Source organism: Poecile atricapillus, chromosome 2 (assembly GCF_030490865.1).
Source record: "Poecile atricapillus isolate bPoeAtr1 chromosome 2, bPoeAtr1.hap1, whole genome shotgun sequence".
NCBI classification, from domain to species: Eukaryota; Metazoa; Chordata; class Aves; order Passeriformes; family Paridae; genus Poecile; species Poecile atricapillus.
In genome coordinates this window covers 135,302,423-135,329,800 of record NC_081250.1, presented here as the reverse complement: position 1 = coordinate 135,329,800, position 27,378 = coordinate 135,302,423, and the positions used below count along the sequence as shown (strand labels likewise).

General features: G+C 38.5%; 1 protein-coding gene across 5 annotated transcripts in view; it reads right to left on the bottom strand.

The window, feature by feature from the left end:
* Nucleotides 1-27,378, bottom strand: part of OXR1 (oxidation resistance 1) — a 260,352-nt gene that overhangs the window by 112,461 nt on the left and 120,513 nt on the right. For 4 of the 5 annotated variants that reach the window (XM_058833205.1, XM_058833202.1, XM_058833199.1 and 1 more), the window contains one exon: nt 18,523-18,719. In XM_058833205.1, the coding sequence (XP_058689188.1) occupies nt 18,523-18,719 (197 nt within the window). Of the gene's footprint in view, nt 1-18,522; nt 18,720-25,780; nt 25,947-27,378 lie in introns of all 5 variants that reach the window. The other variant, XM_058833200.1, reaches the window with a different exon arrangement.

Genomic DNA, 27,378 nt, shown 5'->3' with positions numbered 1-27,378 from the left:
CCATGCCTTCCTCAGCAGCCTCTCAGATGAGATAGCTGAGAGGCTGGAGAAGGGACAGTGTGGGTCTCTGGTCCTGTTTGTAATGCACCGAGCACTGGTGATGGTTTACTAATGAGGCTCCCAGATGTCAGAGTAATTAACAGCTTGACCACTTTGTCTTCCTCGTAAACTGCTAAATGAGATAGGTACTGGGTAGATACTGTGCTCATTACAGATGCTATCACTGCTTAATAAAGTAATCTTATAATTAGCTTGAATCAGTCAAAATTTTGAACTCAAAAAATAAATAATGGGCTTTAATAATGTTGGGGTATCTTCATTATCAAATTTTAGTAAGTGTCCAGCATTTCAAAAACTTGACATGATGAGGGAAGTGGTTAATTCATCATGTCTTCATTAATAAATTGTTTGGAGGTAAATTTTTGATCTTAATTAAAATAGTATAAGGTTTGAGAACAGAACATACAGAAGTATTTCTGTCTTTTTAATGAGCCACTTTTTCACATTACATCTCCTGTCTAGATAAATAAGAACACAACTATTTGTGTTATCACTGCTATGAAAATCACATCATTTACTTGTACAATATACACAGAGTTCATGTCTCACAAGTGCTTTCATACTGACAGTCTACAGCAGTAGCTGTAACAGAAGAACTACACATATATTGAAATAGTATTTTGCTGCCACATTAATGTCACAGCAGAAGTTAAAAACTCTTAGATTAGTTTACACATAGGCACAGGACTGATGTGTACAGATGGTTTGGGGTGGATGGTGAAACCACAACATCTGCGCAACCGTGTGCAAGACAGACCTGGAATGAAGAGGTTTATTTCCCTTGCTCCTATGATTACTTTATGCACCAACCAGAACATGATTTCCACATCCTTTTGTGCCTCAAGAAGTTTTACTTCAGTGATCAGATCCTGATTCACAAAGTTATTAGAAATTCCCACATGGTGCTCTCACTGCATGATTTTGTTTGGACAGAGATGAGCGGTCTCCAAGAAGGCAACATTTTAGCTTTAAAACAGCAAAAAAGTCTCCTTTCCTAGTTAGCTTCAATCCTAAATTAGCCAAAGTAGTTTGGTTAATTCTTTCCTGAGTGTTGTTTAACTGTTTCAAGGGAAAAAAAACACACAAAGTAAACAATTATTAAAAGATACCCATTTATTAAAAATCACCATAATTTGTAGGATACAAAAGCAGATATGAACAGCATTTGGGCACTACAGTGGTAAATAGCTAAAGAAGGCTGAATTAAATATTCCAATTCAGTTAGCAATTCAAGTTTAAAAGGAATTCCAGTTCTTGGATTGAAGCCATGAACTCAGTGGGGCTAATTTACAGTTCTGTTTTTGGTGCAAGTCTGTTGTGACAAGAAGTGGGGGAACAAACAACCAACTTTTGTCCCACACACCCCTCTGCCTGGGTGGTGCACTATGCACACACGTCCTGCCTGGAAGGTAAGAAGCTGCCAGACTTTCCTGCTGCCAACAGAATTCCATACTTGTATTTGAATCACTGCAATTCCTAACACGCCAGCTTTATGCAGGTGAAGCCAATTTCTCCATTACTCCCTACAGCCTCCTGAATAGCATTGTGCAGAAATGATGGACACATTATGCTTAAAGCTTTGATGAAGCAAACTCAGAGTCAACTTTATGAACACTGACAGCTTGTGCAGATTTATACCTTCATCCAGGACTCACCCCTGAACATAGTAGGGTAAATTATATTTATATTGTACATAAAGAATTACACATTTTTGCCTCTGCTCCCAAGTTTTGTGAAGCTTACTTGTTGTTTTTAAATTATCTGAATTCATAAATTCTATAGAGCTAAATGGAAGACATTTAACCTAATTTGATAATCAGATTTGCAGGCATTGATGCTTTGAAGTGGTTAACTGGGTAACAGCTAATTTCCCTGTGGGATGAGCAATGCACTAACCTCTCCTCCCCCTGAATGATGGCAGCACATAAATATCTGCTGCCTTTGAAAACCTCTTAAATCACTAGCCATTAAGAAACACTAATAACTTGACTATTTTCATACATAATTTATTATGAAGAGACTAATGTGGTCTATATCAGAGCATGTCTGCAAACCCTGAATGTGTTGAAGTTTCTTCCAACTCCGGTGATTTCTGCTAGGATTTCTAGTTGGTGCGAACTATCTTCTGCCAGCACTGCCCTTTACCAGGAAATTTAACTTGTCTTGTTAGGGCAGCCTGGCCTCACACATTTGTAGAGTTGTTCACAGGCCAGAAATATGAGCTGGAATCAGGAACAAGGAATAAGACAGCAGAGCAAATAATCTGCCTTGCAAAGGAACTAATTTTCCTGGTGGTATTATCAGCATACGAAAACAAAGGGAATCAGCACTCGTAAAACAAATGAGAGCTACCCATTTAATTTAGTCCATGGTAACTGACTGAATTTGAATTCCATGTGAGTAGTTCAGTTCACTTGAACAGCAATTTGTATATATTTCAATACAAAATTTAGAGCATTACAGAACTGGGAGAAGGACTCCTGATTTCTTAAGAAATTAATTAACCTTCTTGATTTCAACAGTCATTTTGGTGGGGTTCTGCTCAAAAAAGTGGTGACAAATTGCTCAATCCTGCTTGCATCAGTGAAACAAAACCCAAGATGAAACATAACATGATAAACAGAAATCATCTGAATTGAATAGTCTCAGCTGAACCTGTTCCTGTAGTATTATTGATGGCAGCAGTACTACAACAGTTTGTTGGATTACGGGATAAACAAACCAAAACCATTCTCTTTATAGGTCCCTTAAATACAAGAAAAAGTACATTTAAACCCTCCACCCACCAGCAAATATTACAGCTGTCTACAAAGTACCCTTCTACCAAGTTTTGTTTACTAAGAGAAGCAAGTTTTACAATGTATTTATTTTATATACAAATTCTTCAAGTGAAGAAGGATTCACTCCAAAATCACAGGAAGTATCAAAATGGCATGTAAGGTAAGATCTCTCATAAACCTCAAGACATGTAGCACAACTTAGAATGTTTATAGAAAGAAACCCTAATTCTGAATTAACTGTTTGCTGTGAATTTAAAGAGAAAAAAGAGAGAGTGAGAGAGGGAAGGAAGGAAAGGAAGGAAAGGAAGGAAAGGAAGGAAAGGAAAGAAAGGAAGGAAAGGAAGGAAAGGAAGGAAAGGGCAAATATCATCTTCTCTCCCTCGCTTGAACAAGAAAAGTAATTTCTAAGAGCAAGAAGACTTGTTCTCTGTTTCTTATATATCCTTGCACCCAAGGAAAAAACAAGCTCTGATAGAGGGAATAAAAATATTAAACTGAAAGCATTGGTTTCCCCACCATATATTAATTTAGCAACTTATAGCATTTCCTTGAGTGGGATATGCTTTGGGAGCAGCTTGCTTTAAGCAATGAAATCTGACTACACTTTAACTGAAGACCCTGCTTTTATTAACAAACTTGAATACAGCAAAAGAATAAATTATTTAAAATCCTTCATCATTCTGTATGACTTTGATCAGTGCTTCCTGAATATACTGCAAGGGACTCTGTTTATTCAATTTTCTCTTGCTATGATGGTAGGCTGCATGACAACAGGTTTATTGTGCTAATATGTCTACAATGTTAACAAACAACTGACACTACCTGGCTGTAAAACTCCTCAGATTTGCTAATACCTTTTGTTGTTAATATTAATTTCCCCACTAGGAAGGAATCACATTCCTATGTACTTTTCTACATAAATTACTCCAGCAAGATCATCACACATAAATCAAATCTGCCTACAAACAGCATTAATTAATGCTGAACTGTTCAACATCTTTGTGGACAGCATGGATCTGCTGGTGACACTAAGCTGTGGGGTGTGGTGAGCACACCAGAGGGAAGGGATGTTGTACAGGGACCTGGACAGGCTGCAGAAGTGAGGTCATGCAAACCCCATGAAGTTCAACAAAATGAAGTGCAAGGTTCTATCCCAGGGTCACAGCAATCTCAATCCCAGGCACACCCACAGATTGGGCAGAAGTGATTGAGAGCAGCCCTGTGAAGGAAGACTAGGGGTGATGGTTGATGGAAACCTCAACATGAGCTGGCAGTATGGCCGCACAGCCCAAAAAGCCGACAAAATCCTGGGCTGCATCAAAAGGAGCAAGGCCAGCAAGTCAAAGGAGGTGACTCTGCTCCTCTGCTCTTGTGAGATCACACCTGGAGTGCTGCACACAGTTCTGGTGTTCCCAACATAAGAGGGACATGGGACTGTTGGAGCAGCTTGGGCCACGAAGATGGCAGGCTGAGAAAGCTGGGACTGCATCACCTGGAGAACAGAAGGTTGCGTGGAGACCTCACAGCACCTTCCAGTACCTGAAGGGGGCTTACAGGTGAGCTGTAAGGGACTCTTCTTTAGGAACTAAAGTGACAGGATGAGGAGCAACAGGTGCAAATTGAAAGAGGGGAAATTTTGATATTAGGAAGAAATTACTTGCTTGTGAGGGTGGTGAAGTACAGGAACAGGTTGCCCATGGAGGTTGTGGATACCTCATCCCTGACAGTGTTGGGGTTGGATAAGGTCTTGAGCAACCTCAGTAGTGGGAGGTAGGAGTTGTGACTAGGTGATCTTTAGGGCCCTTTTCAACCCTTAACATTCTGTCATTCTATGAATAACCTAAACTCAAACTGCCATAGTAACAATTAAAACAATTATCCCGCATGCCTTGGGGCACCACAAAAACATTAGACTGATATTTGTTAGAACATTGTCCTGATTATTCTCTCATCTGTGCTACACTAGAAGTAGGCAAATTCAAAGAGATGGATCCTTCTGCCATAACTAAAACATGCCTCCCTGATACCTAGAAAAGTTATAAAGAACCCCAAAAGCAATCTGTTCCTCCCCTCCTCCTCCCTCCCTCCCAAAAAAATTAAATCAGTAGAAGTCCCCTGACATATGCACTATGTTTATGATAGAACTTACAGCAGAAACTTGTTAGTTATGTCTGAAATTTCCAAACATTAGCCTTGGGAGGAAAATGATGCTTTACAACAGAGCTAATCTGCAAATAATTGTTGAACCAAATTCCTGTAGCAGCAAACCCTACATTTTATGCCATCACCTGGTGGCGCTGTTATACAGCCTGCTACATCTCTGTCTTCAGCACTGAGCTCTGGGAGTGCACATGGTGCTGCATTTACCCTGGGGTCACACAGCACCTCCCAGGAAGCATTGGGATGGAGGGAGCCAACTGACCTAGACCCTGGGTTTTGTTTTGGACTTCAAAATATAGCTGGTCTCCCAAGACAGGCATTTGTTGGCTTGATATTTGGGAAGAACACATATCTAAACTCCATCTTAAGGCTGGTGTTGGTATGGATAACAGCAATTTTCATTTAAGTTTCATATTTCTGATACTTCTTTCATAAGCAACACACTAGCAAGGTAACTGGAGACTTGGGAGGTTTCAGTGGGACGAATACCAGAAGAAAGCTGTTGTATTGCTGCAGGTGGTTTTAAGGGAACTTGTTTCACTGAACAGATAAATATGAAGATCATGTAATATAATCCCCAGAAAATAAAAACAACTGCAAATATTAACAATCTGTCCAGTTTGTAGAAATTATATTTTTAACTGCTTCCTTTAACAAAGAGAGAATAATCTATTCATTGTGCTAAAAAAACCCAAACCAAACCGACCAAGCCTGCATCTCCTGTCTTCCAGATAGTATCCTAATTTACAGGCAGCTGATGAACATTCAAAACTGAAACATCAGTTATGCTAATAAGCAACAGATACCTCCTCAGTGTATGTGGTTAGATACCTCTATACATAATTTTGCATTCATACACATGATGTGTATTGGTTAGAAAAACGTGATCCCACTGAAGCCTCTAACAACTAAAAATGAAATTATATTTAGGTTTTCCCCTCTATTTTTACATTCTATTCACATGTAAGTCATCCTGACAGTAGGAGAGGGGCAAGTATAAGTCCACAAGTCAGTGGGTACCTAAAGCATGCTAAATGTTCCCATGTTTTCCCCATCACAAAACTGTAACAAAAGTAAAATACTTATCAATATATTAGAACTGAGTTTTTTGTATTTCTCCTAATAAATTACATAACCTAGAAATTCTCTTCCTGTTCTTTAAAAAGTCTTAATAACAAATGTGATTGATAGGAACGCTGTCAGTGAACAAAAATCTGAGAAGGCTGATTTTGTTAACAGAACATTGGATTATGGCACGAGACAGGGCTTTTCTGATGTTCTTATCACTTCTTGTGCTTTTGTGAAGTGACTATTTCTGATAGCTCTGCTTCTCTTCATTACCTGGGCACCACTCTCATTTACATGCACACCCAGCCTTGTGCTGCCCTCTTCTTGTAGTCACTGACACTCAATTCTTCATACCTGTCGTGCTGCCATTCCTTGTTCCCAACACCTCTACCCCTGCAATCAGGTACCTCTTTCTTCACCCAAGCAGAGTTTAATAACTCATGGTTCATTCAGATGAATCATACATCCCTCAGACATATTTATTTCAGCCCTATGAAGGTATCTTCCAGTCTTTCTTTGCTAAGTAATATAGATTGAAGTTGTAATAAATAATTTTTGTTCCCCCTCAATGAATGAAAGTTTCACTATTCATGTTTAAAAAATAAAATTAAGCATCCTTTTTCCAAGTTGTCCCTAACTGCCACTTAGTACACTCTCCCCCTTGAAAAACACAAAAATTAAATCATTCAAAAGAACTTGCAGCATCTTGTTCTTAGCAGAGCAAAGAAAAATATTTGTTGCTCTGAAGAAGAAATTCACCAACTATCTAAAAGAAAATGAAGTTATGTTTTTTCTGTCTCTGGTAGATGAAATAAGAAAATCAATTTGATGTGTATATGGCAGTAAAACAGTAAAAAGAGATGGGGCTTTTAAAAGACCATCAAATGCAGGAACCTCATTCAATGAATACTGAGACACTGAGTTGAACCCAATCCACCTCTATTAATGGGGCTGATTGGAGAAAGTGTTGTCTGGTAGATTATTTAAAATCACATGTAACAATGACATGGTATTCCTATGACTATATTATTTCACTTGGATATATTCTCATTCAAACAGGCAATCCTTCAGAACCACCTTGTCAGGGAAAAATAAATTCTCCTCTCTTGGAAGAACCAGCTCTAGGGTTCAAGGTGAGTCTTTTACTTCTCAGATTATCTATCTTTACTCTCATAATTTTTAATTGTGATGAGTTACAGTCCCACTAGTAACCCTAGAAGAGAACTGTGGTATTTAAGGAAGGCCAAACTGCTTGGGCGTGGTTTGTTTTCCAGCAAACACTGAATAAGAAATGTTTTATATTTTACATTTGGTATATTATCTTCTTCTATCTGACAGGTTTGAAATGTGTGCATTTAATATTGATTAAGAAAATCACAAGAAGTCAGTGCAGATTTAGATCAGTGCCAGACAACATGACAAAGCTGTTCTACTCTAACTAAAAATATCAAAATCATCTCAACTGTGCATAATGTAGTTGCAATCCCATAGGGATTTATCTTTTTCTACTGCAGCTGATTTGGGCCAAACGAAATTGTTAGCTGAGTCAGAGGTGGTGTCATTCAGCATTTTCTCAGGGTTCACACTGGTGATGGTTTCTCTCCAAGATCCTAGCAGACCTCAGTACTAACTGATGCTAACTCTAGCAGCTATATTGGGAGGTCTTGACCTGTGAACAATCAGTGTCTAGTGTTTTATTAAAATGAGAATTTAATTTTTTTAAATAGAGCATGTCATCTAATTTGCAGATGGAATTTAAGCAAATTTCCTCAAATCATTATTTTATTTCATAGTACATTTGTTTTAAAAAATGACTGTAGGGAGGAGGTATTTTCCCTGAGATTTATTCAGAGCAAGAACATCAGAAACTTGGCAAACTATCAGAGACAACCTCAACACTGTTTTACATACAAGTGTAAAGGGAAAAACATAATTCAAACTGTAGATAGGTGACAAAACCACCTAATTTCATACCTAAGTGGTCACACAGGTTCCTAAACAAATGTATAGCGAATGTGCCTGAGAAACTGCAAGCCAACAACCCTTAGAACAGGTCACACTTGCCACATTTCCTCTGGCAGAGGAAAGAGACTGTCATTCTATCTTCTACAAATTAAAAGAATAAAAGAATCTCTCAAGCATATTAATTAATGAGATTCATTGGAAACATAGCAGGCTGCTGCCACTATTTAGTTTTCATGAATGTATCTGGCCAATTAGTATCTAAATTTATAAAAATAATTTTTTGTACATGTTGAATATTTTATGCTTGTAAAGACTTTGCATACTGCTATGTGCATACTAATGCTCTGTAATTGTGGAATTTTCAACAGTAAAATAACTCCATGCCAAAATCCAACTGTTTTTCCTGGTTCAAGATAAAAATCAGGGTTTAGTGACAACACTCCGTTCCCATAATGTTTTTTATGGAAAGAAGCAAAACAACAAGCCATTTTGTTAAAATCTAAAAGCACCTTCACAGCAAGCTGTCCTGGAGGTTGTCCTAACTCAGATCCATCTCCTGAAAATCACATCTCACTCCTATTTATCTAGCAACATCTTTAATTAGCAATATTTACCTAGCAACATCTAGCAAAACTCTATGATAAATAATAATTAAAAAAAAATACAGGAAAGGGTAAAAAATTGTTAAAAAGGAAGAAGAAATAAAATGACAATTTGTTTGAAGTCATATCTTTGCATGCTGCAAGATATTTGCCCCTCAGGTTAAGGACCCAGAAATATTAAGCAATGGATAAGGTCTGTTCTGGCACAGTATAAATGTCTTGAATTAGTCTTTGAATTGGATCATTCTCGCAGGAAAACAACCTCCTTGAACACGAGTGAGACGGTCCCACCCCATCAGCACAGGACACCTGGTGGTGGAGACTGAGGTAGGTCATGTCTCTCAAGATCAGCATCACTGCCCAGCTGGATTTGGTCACTTTATCCAGACTGATTTCCATTTCAGTGTAGTTATTCTACAATAAATAAAATCAGATTTTGATCTCAGAGTCCATGCTCCCATATGTGCTGTGTGCAGGGAAACTCAATGGCTTCATTCACTATCTCAGTGTTAGCTTCTAAGGGTCAGGAAGGCACTTTGCAAACTGAGGTTACCAGCAGTATTTGTGGTTTGATCCTTTCCATAATATCTTTTTCCACCCCCACATCCCTCGTCTATGCAGGGTTTTTTTATAGATTTAAAGAAAGTTTAAGGGAACAAGTAAAACATATGAGGACACCATCAATAAAGTTCAGTTTCTGATTAATGTCCCAAAATCATAGTTTTCATGATATATATAAGAGAACTGAAACAATCCCTAAAACAGAAATATCATACACTTGTCTTGGGCCAAGAGATCTTCCGTGATATTTTAAGAATTTTTAAACATTCTTTTTTTTCTGAGAGTGGAGAATCAGAAAAATTCAGCTACCTTAAACTTTACTTTAACTATAAAATAGAACAAATTTTTATAATCAATTTTAGTGCATTTTTTAGCTATATAGAATAGTCAATAAGTCTGAAAACATTGCACTTAATTTTAGAATTCATAAAATATGAATAATCACACCAGGTGCTTTGGTGTGCTACAATTCCCTTTGCTTATAGAAGACAGAACTGTTGGGTTTTAAAAACCTCTAGAGACTGCACAACCTCTTTGTACATTCTCATGCATTGGGAAAAAAAAATTCCTTATATTAAGTCTAAACCTCTTATATTTCAGTCTCTGGGCTGATTGTGTGTTGTTGTTCTGCCTTGCAGCAGTGCAAAGAGCAGACTACAGATGTCCCATGGGCAGCCTCCTTGCAGACAGGCTGCTGTAAGGTGTCCCTCAACATGTCCCTTCTCCAGCTCCCTCAGCTGTTCCTCACAGGGCCCCTGATGATCTTGGTGGCTGCTGCCCTCAGAGTTTTCTCCAGCCATGAAGGAGTCCAACCACCTAGGCCATGGTGCCCCAGACTGGACATAGGGCTGCTCTGGAAGATAATGACCATTAGAAGTGAAGCTGAACAGCCTATGGAACAGCCCTGGAAAATCCTTCTTGCCCTTTCTATAAAGGGATCTATAGATTTGCCTTTTCCAAGACATCATGGGCCTCCCATGATCTCCATAACCTTCCAATGATGAGAGCCTCACAATGACCTCAGCAGTTCCTTCAGCATCCTTACTATCTATTCCAATGAGTCCCAGGAACTCCTATGGATCAAGATTTTTCTCAAAATCACTGACTTATCCCTTTTCTACTACCAGTAATAATTGTTCTCCCAGAACTATGTCTCCAAATTCAAAAGTCTGTCTTACCTGCCTCTGCTATCACTAAATCACCCAGCTATTTCAGCACTGAATCAGTACTTTCCTTCTTTGTTCTTGCACAGCTAAGAGGAAGACTTTGCTATTTCCCAGTACTCAAAAGACTGGTGCTCAAAGCACATTATGTTAGAAATCATGTCCTTTTTTTCAGTCATTTTTCTCTTCTACAGAAAACCTCCAATGAGAGAGACTGAGGGTGATGCAACCTCTATCAGCTGAGAGCTCATGGGTCAGATAAGGTTTTTTTTCTTCCCGCAGAGATTCAAATTTTAGTATCCCAAGAGTACACATGATTAGCTGATCTTGTAAGCTGGGTAGCTTGCCTACAGAACTATAAAATATTTCATCTTTATCCTGATGTAAAGCAAGAAAATTAGAAAATCCTGAAATATTTCTTGCCCAAAGTGACTCAGCAGATGATATGATAGCATTCTATATGATTAAAACCAAAACCAGATGCTAAGAAAAGGGAAATACTGAGATGAAAGGACATTAATGAGCACCACTTTTCTGGTGGATGCTCTCTCTATAGCTCAGAACTCATTTATATTCAAAGGATATGCAGAGTATCTGTAGAGGACGAAAGAAGGATACAACATTAAAAACTGGCTTGTAATGGCTCCAAGTTTGAAATACTAAAAAAGAGAAAAACAAAGACATGAATATATGTTTGCTTGCTCATCCAGAGCAGCTATGTGATCTGAATCACTAATAAAAATCTTCAGAAAGGTTGAATGAGTAAGAATTTTGCATAGTTACTGTTGCTATGAGAGGCACTTTCCTTATTATCCACACATTCCACAAATTATTTCCCTTTCCTTATCACTCACAAACAGGTAATGAGGTGCTAGGGAAATGGTATCTCTCTCTAAAAGTTTCTGAAATAATATTTCAAAGAAGGTAGTCAGAATGATGCCTCTCAGAAAGTACTGAGTGCTCAATAAAGAAATGATAAGTGGAGTGAATGAGACAGAGTCAAACTCTGCAATGTGTCTGATCAGCATCTGGATCCTGAGATAGAGCTGGCAGCTCCATCTCCCATCTGTTCTTCTCCAAAAGGCAGAAGATGCAGCTGAAATTTGCAGCACCTACTGCATCAAACTCCACCACTTACCTAACTTTCAATTATTCAGAAGAGTAGAAGCAAATATATTCAATGGTCAAATGATAACACTTTTTGGAAAGACAGTGAAGTATTCTGCAGGAAAACATCTCTGCAGTAAATACACCAAATATCAGATAATGTCTTCTACAAAGAATAGTGTCTTTCTAGGGCATCCCAAATAAAATCTTGCAGAGCAGGAAAGGATTTGCACACTGGAAACAGAGTACCACAAGTCACAATGTCTGTCTTTCAAACAAGTTTTATGCTTATTTAAGAGAAGGCAGGAGTCAACCCCCTAACTCTGTTTTTAAACAGTGACTACAATAGTGAGTAGTGCCATGAGGTAAACTCCATAAAACTCTCAGCTTGGTCGTAAATAAGTTTATATTTTCAGGTGGATCAATTTTGCCTTTTCCAGTTTTGAGTCCAGTAGCAGATTCAGTGTAATGTCTGACTAGCTCTCTCACAGCAGCTCCAATAGCTCAAGCAGGGTGAGAAATCTGAGATATGAAATCACCACTTGAACTGATGTTAATATCACACATTAATTTTTATATTAGCAGATTCTGTGACACCATATAAATTTAGTAATAAATGTGTATGAATACACATTTAAACAGATAGTTCTGACATATTTTAAAGCAATATTTTTATGGAAGCAAGCTGGAATGTATGCAAACAGAAAGAAAATTAATCTACTGCATATCTAAACAACATGATATTTATTTATGTTTCCAAATAATTGTAAGAGTCATGGCTTAAACGGACTCACTGGAAAGCACAGAGCAAAAAGATTAGGTATAACTGTATCTACTAAATAGTAGCTGATCACTTTTCATTTAGTTCTTCCTTTCATAAGAAGAAGAATGGATTTATTAATCACTTAAAAGAAACATTATGTTTTAGGTTTCCCCATAAAATCATCTCTATTATATTGTCACTTTAGAAGCACTCTTTTATACTGCTTTGTGCATTAGTAATAATTCATGCAACCAGTTATAACTTTCATTTCTATGCATTAAATTCTTTGACATATCTGTCTTCTTTTCACAACACATTAAGAAGTACTAAATTATTAGTAATGACTTGGTGGTGCTGGCTGACAAGGAGCTCAAGGTGCCCCAGCAATGTGTGCTCGCAGCCCAGAAAGCCAAGTGTATCCTGAGCCTCATCGCAAGCAGCGTGGCCAGAAGGTCAAGAAAGGTGATTCTGTCACTCCGCTCTGTGAGACCCTTCCTTGAGCTGTGCTCCCAGCTCTGGGACCTGCTGGAGCAAGTCCAGAGGAGAGACACCAAAATAATGACAAGGCTGGAGCACCTCTCCTATGGAGACAAGATGGGAGAGTTGGGGTTGTTCAGCCTGAACAAGAAAAGGCTCGAGGGAAATCTTACAGCAACTTCCCAGTGCCTGAAGGGAGACTAAAGAGTGATAGAGAGGGACTTCTGGCATGGGCATGTAAAGATAGGACAAGGCTTTAAGCTAAAAGAGGCTTGGTTTAGATACTAGAGCAAATTCTTTACTGTGAGGTTGGTGAGGCATTGGCACAGATTACCCAGAGAAGGTGTGGACACACCATCCCTGGAAGTATTCAAGACCAGGCTGGATGGGGCTTTTAGAAACCTGGTCTAAAGTGTCTCTGCCTGTGGCAAAGGAGCTGGAACTAGATGAACTTTAAGGTCCCTTTCAACCTAAACCATTCTGTGATTCTATGACTAAATTAATCTCAGCTAAATTTAAAGCAACTACCCACTGAAATTTTGTTTCTTACAATCTTCCTAAACAAGATTAGGAACCAGCATGACAATCAGTCTTTTCCCAGTTATCACTTTGCTATTAGCTACTAGACAATTGTTTTGGAAACTTAGTCAATTAATATGTATTTATTCAGATTTGTTTATCTCAAAAGCTTCATTTCTCTTCCACACTGATTTTATATTAGTTAATTCAGAGTACTAATACAGCAAGGTGAAGGTAGCAGAAAATATTTTCTCTGTTAAGAATTCTACTGACCTCATTTGCAAGAGAGTATGAAGGAGGAAAGGGCTTATTTCTTTTTTCCTTCCTTTTTTTTTAACAAGTGGAATATTATTTTTTTTTTTTTTTTTTAAGAATGGACCACTGTAGGGAAGGGAATTTTGGCAATTTTTTTAGCATGTCCCAAGTGCCCTCATGCTGCATATTATGTACACATATACATACTTAGGCATTCTGTCTAAGCTACTAAATGTGTGTAGTTGCAGCAGGAACACCTTCCACTGATGACAGAGATTGTACCAACAAAAGATGTCTCCAGAGGCAGTTGACAGCCATACTCTAAATTAAATGCTCTTCTGCTAGCAAGAGCCTGAACAGCAACATTTGCATTAAAAAATGAAAAAATGAAAAAAAAAAAAGAAAAAAAAATATACTGCATTCTTCATCTCCCCACCAATACTGTACTATAAAATTTTCCAGTATGAACTTTGTCCTTTTTCAAAAATTCTTTTGCCTGATCAAGAAAATACTTTTATGCAACCTTCTTATTTTTATATCATGTATTTACTATATACTAGTGCTACAGTTTTATTTTAATGGCACTTAGAACAAAAGAAGGCCTTTTGCATCTACAAAACTGGGGTTATTAAGTAGAGAATACACTGTCTATGTCCTCTTAGAGGTATCTAGGCACTAAACACCAGCCTTGCCCAAGTGGGTATACAAATGCAACACCACTATAGGTTATACATCACTACACTCAAATGCACATCTCTACAGGGTAACATGAACTACTTCATTCACCTTAATAAATTGCTAAAAGTAAGTCCTGAGGTATCATACCATGAAGTATAGTCCTACAACCCTCCAGCTGGGTCCTATAAACAACACAGCTGTGATGCAGCCGCCTAAGAATGCCTGTAGTTCTTTTAGTTGGACAGGGCATTAAGCTGATACATCCTTACTGCTCTGGATGCAGGTTACCCATATCATGTTCCACTGTTTAATATTCCAGTCCCTTTTCCAGAGTGCTGAAGACACAGGCACCTTCCTTTTCTCTTTTGGAGTTGCTCAACAAAAACTACTTCAGAAATAAGTGGCCTGAATTTTTAAGTGCCTGAAGCATCTAAAAAGTCTAATTTTAGGCTTTTATTTTTAAGTGTCTTGGGTGCTGTTTCAAGAGTTCTCCAAAAAACTTCATCCAACCCACCATGCAGACTGTTTTTCCTACACTCATCTTATTAATCTAGAGGTTCCCACTCAATTTCTTCACACCAGTTCAGCACTGAAGATGCTGGAGCCTTCCTGCCTGCTGAGCCTGCCATATGGAAGAGCTATTTATCCCACTCACTGACTCTCCATTTTTTATTTCATTTCAACCAAGCACACAACTTGCTCCCCATTGCCTATTCCTATCAGTTCTTCTCTTTCTTACCTACTTTTCCCCCCATTTTTAAAAAGTGCAACTAGACTCACTAAGTTTGGAAAGCACCTGAATTGCAGTCTGTGGGAAAGCTGAAATGCAAAATAAGTAACTTGTTTTTAGCTGTCTAAAGTAGGAGCAGTGCTGATGAAATTTTAAAATCTCTTGGAATTCCTCATTACTCAATCAGTTTTGGAAGGTCTGGGTAAATCTGTGTGCACATAAGGTGGCACAGAAAAAATTAAAAATATTCTGATGCTAGAGAACCTTTACAAACACAACCTCAGACAATTGCCTGTGTCTACTCACAGTAGCTGCAAGCATACACAAGCTGCTAAAATTTCTTCTGGAAAGCATATGTGTGCAAGGTAAATGCTCACATCTCTGGATCTGCAAAGCAGAGTGTGATTTATAGAGAGATCTCTAAAGTGCTTCCTGCATAGCCAAATAAAAAAAAAAAACAAACATATTTTTAAAACAATTGTTTTTTAATACTTCCCATGAATTGAGAAAGTAAAACTGGTTACACATTTCTTACACATAATCGTAAGTTGCATGGCTATTTAATAAAATGGGCATATTTTAACAAATCCAGCCAGGCACTGAAGTAAGTTTTAATTTAATAGGCAATGTGATGCTGACAGTTCCATTTTAAAGCACAAACTGTCTATATGCATGTCTAAACATAGATGTGATACTTTTTTATGTATTTGAACTCAGCTGTCATTTCTATAAAATACTTTACACATCATGATAATTACTTAAAATAAATTCTTAAGGAGCAAGAGAGTAACACGAAACACATTTGGCACTTGTTAGCTCAAGCTCAGTTACTCACTGAGCTTAAACACTGTCATTTGCCAATTTGTTCTGAGGTTAATGCAACAAAATTCTAATTTTAAAATAAAACAAAAAAGTCAGCTGAGATCATTAATTTTCTAACATATTTTCGTAATCCATTTGATTGATCTTAAACACATGTTTCTTTTAGTAGAACAATGTGAAAACAAGGGCAAAACAAGGTAAACCTCTGTGTAGTTGTATTAAGCTGGCAGCAGATCCAACATGCTTGTTTATGCTATGTAACAGCCAATCATATACAAAACATCACAGAAGTCTGGGTTTTGTTTCCTAGAGTATTGGTCTGTTGTGTCAGTGTGTGACACTGTGTGTGTCACATGAGTGCATGAGTGCATTCATCCTCAGAAAGTAACAAATTATTTTATTAGATTTTAACTATTAGAAAATATTTTTGAGTCAAGTCACAGAAAATTTCTTTTAAGTCAAGAGGGTGATATAGGTCATAAATTAACATATGCTCTAAGAAGATAATTATTCTTTCAGGTTACCAGAGCCATAGACTCAATATTGGAACAACTCAGTCAGTACAGTAAACATGTTCATCTGGTATCAGTACTGTGCTGTCCAAGATTAAACCATTCATTTTCACAGTCACCAGAAACGTGTGCCATCAAACATTTGAGAAGATACAGAGCAACTCTTGTCTCTAATTTGCCTGTCAGCAAAAGTCAAACATAATGCACTACGCAGTAGTACTGGCTCTAGCGACTTAATCTTTGTGATTCAGACAAGTCACATAGACAAGGTTGTGTGTATAAGAACAGAAAATCAACATCTCTCCCACACACTGGGTCAGTCCAGATGGCTCTGGACTCTCCCAATACTCTGTACAAGGATAAGGGAAGATGACATTTGGAAAAAACACACAAGTTTGGCCACTTTCCGTGGTCTGTTCCCCTCGTACTTCCCTAGGGTCTACAACTGCTGTTCACTAACATCAGCATCTGTTTATGGGCAAGTTGCCCAGGACTGCTGTTGTCTGTGGACACAGTGTCCATGCTCCAGCATGACAGGCAGAGAGGCAGTGGGGTGTCCACCCCTGGAGACTGTCAAAACTCAGCAAGACAAAGCCTTGGCTGTTCTGCCTGGAGTTGGCTGAGGTCCTGCTTTAAATGGTCACCAGACTATACAACCTTCAGAGGCCTTTTTCAATCAACAAGTCTGTCAAGTAAGTGCTGCACAATATCCAAACAAATTCTTCAAATGTATGAACAACATTCTGTTACTCTGGCATAGAGGTTACATCCTGAGCAACTAGTGCTCAGACCTTGTGATCACTCAAAGCACATACAGATTGGAGTTCACATAAATATTGTGTAAAGAGTCCCAAAAGAAGCTGCTGTGAGTCAAATTTAACAAGTAGATAAACACGAACCTTAACCTGTAGCTCCATGTGCAGACTGTGTTTTGGGTGCACACAGAAGAACATTCAACTATGGTCAAATTGGCAATAGCATGTTTTACTACTGAATTAGATATAGAACTCATTTTGATGATGTGGTAGATTTCTACTTTCATTATTACTCTTATGAAGCCCACTCCGCATTCCAAATCCTGCTTCATGTATAAAGCAATCTTGGCTTATCTTTGATATTCCTGTAAGATCATTTAGAGAAAATAGGAGAAAAAAACCACCATAGAGCAAAATTTTTGAGCATCAAAAAATGCAAACACGTACAGTCACTCATCACTTAAGACACAGACTTCATTATTAAAATGGGTAGATTGCTAATGAAGTTTCCTTCTTTAAAAGCAACATAACTTAGAGTGACAGCAGTTTCAAGGGATCAGACATAACACAATGAAAGATGTCTAAGGAAACACATTTTTCTTTATCTTTTAGACAAGTAAAAGATATGTAAATAGTTCCCCTGGAGCAGAAGAAATGATCACATTATACTGCAATAATTCAACAGCTCACAAACTATTGCCAAGCAATAGGACAAGAGGCAATGGGCAGAAATTTATGCACAGAAAGTTAGTTCCACCTGAACCTGAGGAAGAACTTTACTGTGCAGGTGACCGTGCACGGGTTGAACAGATTGCCCAGAGAGGTTGTGGAGTCTCCCTCACTGGAGATATTCAAGAGCCATCTGGACACAATCCTGTGCCATGTGCTCTGGGATGAGCCTGCTTGAGCAGGCTTGAGATCAAGGTGCTTGAGATCACACCAGATCAGACCACTGTGGTCCCATCCAATCCTGCCAAAAGGAGTCAAGCACAATCTCAAAATTATGCATGGGGAAGCAGGCTGCAAAACATGTTCCAGGGTGCCTAAGATGGTTTTGTAAGACTCATGGAGATGATTAACATCCCAGATGAAGATGCAGAAAACCAAAATATTCAGAGAAAGATATCAATAAGCCTCCTAAATAATTCTTCACACTCAGTATGCCTCCTCCCTCTCCAAACTGGAAATCCTTTCTAATCAGGAACCTCCTAAACAATCTCTGCTGAAATTTCAATGCAATCCATTGTAAAAATTCCACTTTTCCTAAATCATTCCTATCAAAATTGTTGTTATGCTTTCTTCAATACTTCTTATGGAGCATAAAAAAAAAAAAAAAGTAAGAAAAAATTCAGGTGAGTAAAGCAGGTTAATTCTTTAGAGCAATTTGACATCAGCATTAAGATATGATAACTTATTGCTCACTGTGAGCATTTTTAAACTTAGTAGCCAGCCTCAATTAAGCAAAAGAAATAAACCACCAATAAGCAGCCAGACCATGCTTTTGTAACAGGTGTATTTGATTTTTTTCTGTGAATGAAAGCTTACCAATGGTGTAATATCTCTTCAAATCGCTTCTCCGCGGGTTGCGCCGTTGGGTGTTTGTGGTGTTGTCCTGTTCCTCCTCGGAAGCCGCTGTCTGAGTGGCAGGTAAAGGTTTGCTGGGCTGGGGTGTCTGAGCTTCAGCTGCCACTGGGTTGCATCCTGGCCCACTAATATCCACCGACTGGGACTTTTTCTTTAATCTAAAGGCAATTTAAGACAGTAAAGTATTACTAATCATCATCATTCTATAGCTCGATTATGTGTAGAATAACTGTGACATTCTACTGTTCATTGTACAATAATTCGTGGAAGTCACAGCTGAACATGGATCAGCAGTGATAAATTAGGGCCTGCATGAATTTGCCCTTTCAGATTGTACTAAATCTGTTACATCTCCCATGTAGCTGCAAATAGTAAACTGCCCTCAGATCAGCCTGCAGAGCTGCTTGAAGGATCAGACCTAATCTATTTCCAAGCCGAGCTGCCCACCATTACGCTATCATTCAGTTGCTTGGCTCAAGTTTCCACAGATGAGGGGAGTACAAAGAAATTAAATAATTTGCACAAAATTGCTAAAAGCCTTGAGAGAAAAGAACTGATGTATGATCTTCTAAATTCAGATGTAGCTCTACAACTGCATTTCCCATTCTGCAATATTTTCAACACATTGTTTCTCAAGAATCCCACTAACCCCAAGTATCATTTTTGCACTGCAATAGCCGTGGACAAAAGAAATTCTCTGCTCTGCAGAAGAAATTAATGTTCAACTCATGGCATACTCATGGTGAATACACCCCCATCACTGATTCACCATAGTTCTGATATCTCCACTATCTCTAGCAACGCAAAATAGAGGTTACTATGCTTCTAACATTATTGAATAGAGACAAATGACCTGTTACAATGAAGTTCACAACATACACATTGGATTTTGTCAATTCTTTTCTTAAATTAGGTCTCTATAAATGTATATAGCTGACTACACGATTTGATCCTGGAAATGAAAGAGATTTATGACATTGCAGTGAGATATTGATTTGAGAGGAAGGGATCATAACAACTCTGAAGTTGTGAAGCAAGTGAAGTAAAATGATACAGTTCTGCAATGCTAGAGGATAATTTATTAGGCTAACAATTTAATGTTAAGCAGCCCCCTCTTAAGTCTGCATTTTCTTATTTTTCAAACATTTTCTCCAGATACTAGTTGCAATTAAACAGCATGGACTACTTCACTGAGAATGGAATCTGCTAGCTGAAGATATTAACTGATTAAATATTCTTCTCTAAATAACTTCTCTAAATGGGTTGGAAAATACACAGGTCATGCTCAGCTTCTGGAATATACGTTAATGTATCAGTGTGTACGTAGAATATTATGAATTACACTATGAGGGCATCAAAATAACTATACTCATACAGGGTATTGCTTGGTCCAGAGAAAGGACTAGAAGTTAGAAAACTGGCAGTTAGAAATTAACTTTTCTATGTCATTCAATAAGATTATTCTTACTAGCATCTTTTTCTGGCCTAGTCCAGGGTGTCTTGAATTTGAAGGAGTGATTCTCAGCTCCCATGACTCCCCACAAACAGTTCAGGTTGACAGGGATATTTATCCCTCCTACATATAAGAAAGGCTGTACTGCATCATCTAGATGTCTCCAACAAGTCCATCAATGGATACCTTTCCAGCCTTCAGTAGATTCTGGTTTATAGTTTTTCTGAGTTAGACACTTCACCTTTGGAGTTATATTTCTTAGTTTTTCCTTAATTACTCTAGAGCTCATTTAAAGTTCTGAGGTAGGCAGCATCCAGCCTTGATAGTTTCTGGTTTAACTCTGCTTTGCGTTCATACAGCACCAGTAGATTATTTTAATGACTTAGAAGAGTGACATTAAGAGAAACAATGAATAACTACTGCTCCACATAAACCAGCTGCTTACATTTGCTCTTGCTGTTCAGAGAGCCCTACAGATATGGAAAGAACTTGTCACTGTGATAAAACTATCTTTACTTGAAGGGTCTTGGTCAATGGACCCACATACAGAGTCAGTGGAGACACAGCTTGGGATAAGCTAACAGCACTATGGGCACTGATACATATAAAATCAGGAATGGGCAGGGCATCCTCTCTGAGTAAACTGTGTAAGAAAAAATCTTTTGCTTGAAATGATGTTCCTGAAACTGAGACTTTGTTTTGAACATTTGTAGCTTTAAGCCTAGAGCTGGTAAAACATATTTACCTAAAACGAAGGCTGAAATATTTCAATGAATGATTAACAGTGAAATGGTGTTCCATAATAATGCTATTCTGCTACATTGTTGAATATACCATCTCTCAGGTGATACAAAAAGTCTTTCTAATTCCTTAGCACTAGAAACCTTTGAAGATTTAAAGGATGACTTTTGAGAAGAAAATCACTAGCTTTTAAGAAGTAATGCACTACCTCAGACCACAGCTTTCGCTGTGATTGCAGGGTATTGCTTCTGTGTTGTGCAAAATAGCTGTGGGCAAAGAGGCTACAAAGTGTTTAGCACCTCTCCATAATCCTGAGGCCTCCAGATCAATAAGTGTACATATGTCCTGCATTATGCAAGTCTATGTTCTGCCCCAAAGGAAGAGAGCAGGTGAGTGGAAATGAATTTTACAAACTGAAAAATACTGTTATGATTTATATTTTCAGCTATGTTGTGAACACATTCTTCACCACCAAGGCTGTCTGAAGGACAGTCCAATTAATAAAGCTGTCTGGGAGTAGCTAATAAAATAGCTTGCTGCACTGTGGGGAACACCAGATTGTTATTACAAATACACTGTCTATTCTTCTACCATCACATAGGAATAAAGGGATAATACCTGTCATCTGCACAGTAAAATTTTCACATGGTCCTTTTCAAGTGACTTATGATTAATAAAAGACTTGGTTGAAATGCCTGTAGCAAATTAATGTTGAAAAAGTTATCTATTCTTGCAACTGAGAATAATTTAAAAGTAAGACTTTCAAATAAAAGAGTACCAAAATTAACAAAGCAAGCCAAGCAAGTGCACAAAATATTGTCAAACTGTTGTTGAGAGATTATGGTGACAGTGCTTTTTCTGTCAGGAAAGACAGAAAAATACAGGGTCTGAATTAATCCAGACTGCAATAACAGGGTCAGCTGAGTAGGACACAGGTTCAAGGATGGACACAATTTTATGGCAATGACTTGACAAAAACAAGCAGTTTACTCTAATGCATCTTCCTTCAACCCACCTGAATTGTATATTGATACAGCCATGGCTAGCAAATTGTTAGAGAAAACACTGCAGACTTTGAGCTCTATCTTCAGTAGACCACCATGTCTTGAAAGTAAGTCTGAGTTCTGCATGCATTTGAAGCCAAGACAATGAATTCTCTGTAAGACCGACCCTTCTCCAACACCCTGCTTTATTACTAGCTTTGTGTTGCACTTGATTTTGGGTTTTCTGCTGGGGTTTTTTATATATATTACAGCTCCACAGTCGGGCTGAAATGATTTATTCTTTGTCAGAATAGAATCTGAACATGAAATGCCTTGGGATCACATTCCTCATGTTTGCTTTGTTTCAGGCTGTCTGCTTGTAGAAAAATAAATAAAAGATATAAGAAATACTGTGGCAAATTTTTTTATCTTTTATTCTCTGTATTTTGTAGCAGCCTTCACCTAACTTTCCAACAATGGGTAACACAGGTCTTTCAATATTGCCTGGTGTGACACAAAATACTGCTGCTGCTGCAGCCTCCCAGCTGACAGCCAGATAACAATCTGCTGCAAAGACATTGGTCAGGCTGGGAAATGCTTGTCTGACAGCAAGGACAAAGTCCTAACTTGACTGAGATCTGAAGTACAAGGGGAAAAAAATTAATTTTCTGCAGCTATCCTTAAACCATAGCGTGCTGGTTTTGTATTAATCGATATTTGGTGAGGAGGGAAGAACTAGAGGAGAGAGAAAACCATGCAACAAAACTGAGAAAATCTTCAACCTTTGGGACATGTGGAACCCTGAGCTGGTTATTGCTGCTGTAACTGCTGTGCTATTCTGCCTGTGGTCTTCTGGCAACTGGCAACTTCTGTGAATTCTGGTTGTGCTCTCCTTGGGATGTTAGGAGAGACAGGCACATTCCTCACAAAAGTGGCTCGTTCAGAGGAGAAGCTAACATAGAATAACTCTGAAGGACCAGTTGTGGACAAGTAACCAAGACAACACATCCTAGGACCAAAGCCGGGGTTATTCAGCTGCTGGTGACTGGATCTGGAGATGCTGTGTTTGCCTGGAACACAGCTGAGCAGCACCTTTGTTTGACACAACCCTGTTCAAACACACATTCGATGCACCTGTTTGTGTAGTTCAGTTGCACTACTGCTAACATGCCATTAAATTCCTATTTTCTCCCTTTCACTGTATTTTCCTAAGACATACACTGCTCATCCCAATAACTCCAGCTGTTGAAAACCTTCTATGCAGCCTTGGTACTGCTAGTCTAGTGAACAGAGGTACAAAATCCCAAATCCACCTCTTAGCACCCTCTGGTTACTAATCACTGAGGGTTTGCTCATTCAGCTGATCCAGGAGGAACGTGCACCTCCCAGCTGTGTGATATGACATCCCTGTAGGTAGATACACTGACTACCTGTTGAAATTGCACTTTATTTTTCTGTCCTTCCTCTGCATACAACTGCAAGGTTTTCTACTGCATCTTAGAAACCACCTGAAAGATGCTTTTACCTCCTCCTGCCCAGCTGTCACCCCGAGCTCCCCAGCAGCACTTCCCAGGAATGGGTCACTTTGAACAGTTCCTTACCAGTCCCCTCAAAAAGAAAATGTCATCAGGTCTTTGGTAGGCCATACATATAGGTAGTCCTGGGACTAGTGAATTATTCAGAAACTCTGCTGTAGAATTTGTGAGCATTAGGATTTAATTCCTAGCACCCACTATCACAAAATTATTCCATTTCTAATAAAATCCATACTTTTTTTTTTTTTTTAAATATTACAATGTCAAACTGCATTTTTGTAAAGCAGGATGACAAAAAAAAAATAAAAAATAAAGTACTATTTTCTAAAGAGATGTTGAAAGCATCTAAAACCATCATGGCTGGCAGTCCAGTCTGAAACAAAAGGGGGGAAAAAAAAGAGAAACATTTAAACCATTTATGGTGTAAACAAGCAACCATAAGAAGCATCTCAGGAGCTGGGAATCTATACAATTAAGTCTTTGCAAATTTCTAAGTAAAAATCCCTTACTGCAACAAATATTTGGATGAAAGCCTAGCTCATTCTTATCTAATGAATACAAAAAATTCCCCTCTGTGCCCCTTGTGAATATTGCAGAGATTTTACTACACAGTAAATAGGAGAAACAAAACCTCTTCTCTGAATAGTGATGTTTACTGTTCAGAGATGCATTTAGTATTTTCGAATGCTCAGAAGAGCTGGTTATGAATTTGATTTCTTTTTAGCAAGAAATGTCATTCAAACTGATGTTGACAGCCAGGCTTTATCTGATTTTGAAAAAAAAAAACCAAACAGGCAAACTTCTGTTTTAAACCCAACACTGCAAAGGTCTGACAACTTAAACATAGGAGAAGGCCTAACCCTGATGCCTGCACAGAGAACTCCCAGGACATTTATTTTATTCTCCTGTGGACACACTGGTTGTCCCCCACAGCCAGGACAGAAATCTGCATTTGCATGTGATTGGGGCATTTTTTGGCTTGTTTGGTAATTCAGAGGGATCAAGTAAAAGGTTTGTGGTCTGCAGTCAGGCTCCACTCACCACCTGACACTTCTGAGTGCCTGCAGCACGTGGCAATGCATGGAGGGCTGCAAGAAAATCTTTTGTTTAATGCTCTCACAAATGACCTGGTCATGACTTTGGCCATCCCCTCCCAATAGGAAGACAGCAGAATTAGACTGGCACAGAAAGAAAAAAGCCTGCGACAAGACAAGTTGGTTCCCTCTGGTGCAAGATGAAACAGACTGTGGTAAGGAATTACCAGCAGGAAATCAGCCCAGGGATCTCTACAGCCATCAGCAATCAGAAAAGGGGAGGCAAATGGTTTTACACCAATGGAAATTGCAGAAGACCCAAAGGAAGGTAAGCAACATGTTTGGAGCAAACACAGCTAAGTACTTCTTCAAATGGTATATATAATTGCATAAGAGAAATAATTGTACAGACCAGGAGTACCCCTTGGTATGGAAAAAAAAAGACACGAGACAGGTAGAAAGCATCCATTAGAGGCTATGGAGCATGCAGGTACTTCAGCAAACAAATTCCTTGAGCCAGGGATTGCTGGAAGGTGGAGGTTTTTCACAGGGAAAGAGCCACTCAGTGCATGCTCCATCTCTTGTATCATCACTAATTATTCACTACCAAGTACTGCAGGCAACCCAGTGCAACAAACTTGCAATTCAAATCTGAACTGGCCATTATGAATTGCAGAAGAAAAGAAACCAAACACCACAAAGCAAATTAGAATATAGGACGGCACTAAATCAATGTCTCACAGTAAACAAACAAAAACCTGCAGAAAAGCTCTTCAGTCTGGTCCTTAATGTGTTGGTCATGCAGCAGAGTTCAGAAAATGCAAGCGGCACATGAGATCATTTGACAGCACAGAGCAAACACAATGTGATCCTCACATGGGTGGCGATACAAAAGGATTAGGAATGAATTCACACCTACACAGCCCACAACGCAATCCAGAGTGGCAGGTATGTATTAACAATGTAACATTCAGCCTAGCTTCAGGAAAGAAAACACTGCAGGCATGAGAGCTATGTGAAAAAACTCCAGGCATTTCAACACTGTATTTTACTTTATACTCTCAGCATTATGCTGTAAGTAGAGGAAAGATACAAAACACCCGTTTTTCCCTTTATAGACATTACCAAAAATTACCATGCAAAGACATGGCAATTGTTAAGCACCAGAGTACCAGAAAGCAAACCAAAACCCCCCTCTCTCCACCTCCTAGTCATCCTTATGGAAGTGGCCACAGCACATGCACGAAAATTGCCACCATCCCTCACTCTATAACAAGGGATAATGTCAAACCAGAAGTTTTGACCAGGCTTCAGGAGGAAGATGGATAGTAGCTAAATAATTGAAAAATAGCTTTTTTTGCTGTGTGGAACAGGCAACCCACACCCTTTTAACAAGATTTATAGACAAAGATGGAGCTTCATGGGTTTCAAGGGCACATCACAGAATAAAGACTTACAAAAATGAACACAAACCTTGTGATTATTCCTGGGAGCATGACAGCACTGCTACAGGTAAACCCTTGGAGGATCATTTACAGAAGGCATACAGATTGGTTGCTGCCAGGTTAGATCCATGAACTCCAAGCGGGAGAATCCAGAATCCACTTGTGGTTCAAGTGTGACAAGGCATTCTCACTGCCTGGGAGAGAAGCGTTAGTGAGTCCACGGCCAAAGGAGTCAAAGCGCTCTCCACGCCACTCATGGGCCTGGAGATGTACATCCAGGAGGATGAGGCATGGCAGGAGTAGGGAGGGAGGTGCTGATGATGATGATGATGACTGATGATGATGGAGAGGAAAATGGCAGCAATCATGCTAAATACATAATGTAACTCAAATAGTCATAGCATATATAATTCATTCTTCTTTTCCTGCCTAAGCCTGTGTAAGGATTAACAGCTCAAGATCATATGGCTTCTCCATGGCTGTATAATATTTTACAGCTGCTTTACATGGTGGAAATAATATGCTCTGCTACTAAGGTTTGTGTTTTGTCAGGGATGAGAATTTCTTGATCCGTTCTTTCAGAATTTTGAGAGGGTGGGTTGCGATGCTGTACTATTTGCTGACAGATATCTTGATTCTGGACGTGTTTTAGAAGAGATGTGTAAAGTAAATTACTGTTTTGAATCTCACTATTTTGTTAATAGCTGCTATACTGTTATTTAAATAACTCCCACTAGTTCCATTTTCACAAAAGCTCTTCCAGTGCATTATGCAAATCTACTTCAGTACAATTTTCATGGGTCTTGAAATTTCCAGCTCTGTCATATTCAGCACAGAGAAATTTTGCATAATAGTTTAAAAGTGATAATTATTTCTATTTCATTCTTATTTGTCTCATGAATGCTGCAGGATTATATCTATTGCAGCTTTATTTATAAGGATGGATTCAAACTGTCCAGACTATTTTAAGGTTCTATCCCTAAGGAAAGTCTTTACTTTGCCTGATTAGAAGTTTCTGAAATTGCTTTATTATAAGCTGTGCAACCACCACCCAGACCCTACTCTCCTGAAAATTACTGTGAGATTGTCACACATCCTGTACTATGGAGCATCACATTCTACACTACCATCTTCTCTCCCATACACTGAATTGAGAGTTTCCAAGGGCCAGTGTATCCAGTGGTCTGGGAGCTACATGATATAGTCTTAGACATACAGAATACCTTGCTTACAGTGAAGTCATGGAAATTCACAGTATTTTTCTATGTAATTAACATTGTCATAGTATCAATTATTTTCTGTGTTAGCTGTAAGTAATTTATGCATCAACAAAGCTGTTTTATCCATGGACTTTAATTTAGGCAATTGCATTTACATTTCTGGTTCCAACCCTACACTTGACTGTTTTCTGAGTTATTTACAAGTCATCTCCAATATCCCTGTGCACTTAATGTTCCTGAGATTGCTGTGCTATATGCAAGCACAACATGCATCCATTTATGTAGTCAAATTTGGAAGCGAAAGGGCATTTTAACTTCTCAAAGAGATGGCAGAGCAGGCTGAAAGTTACAATGCTCTTACAGTATCACATATCTGTATGTTCTAGTTCTACCATCTCAACAAATA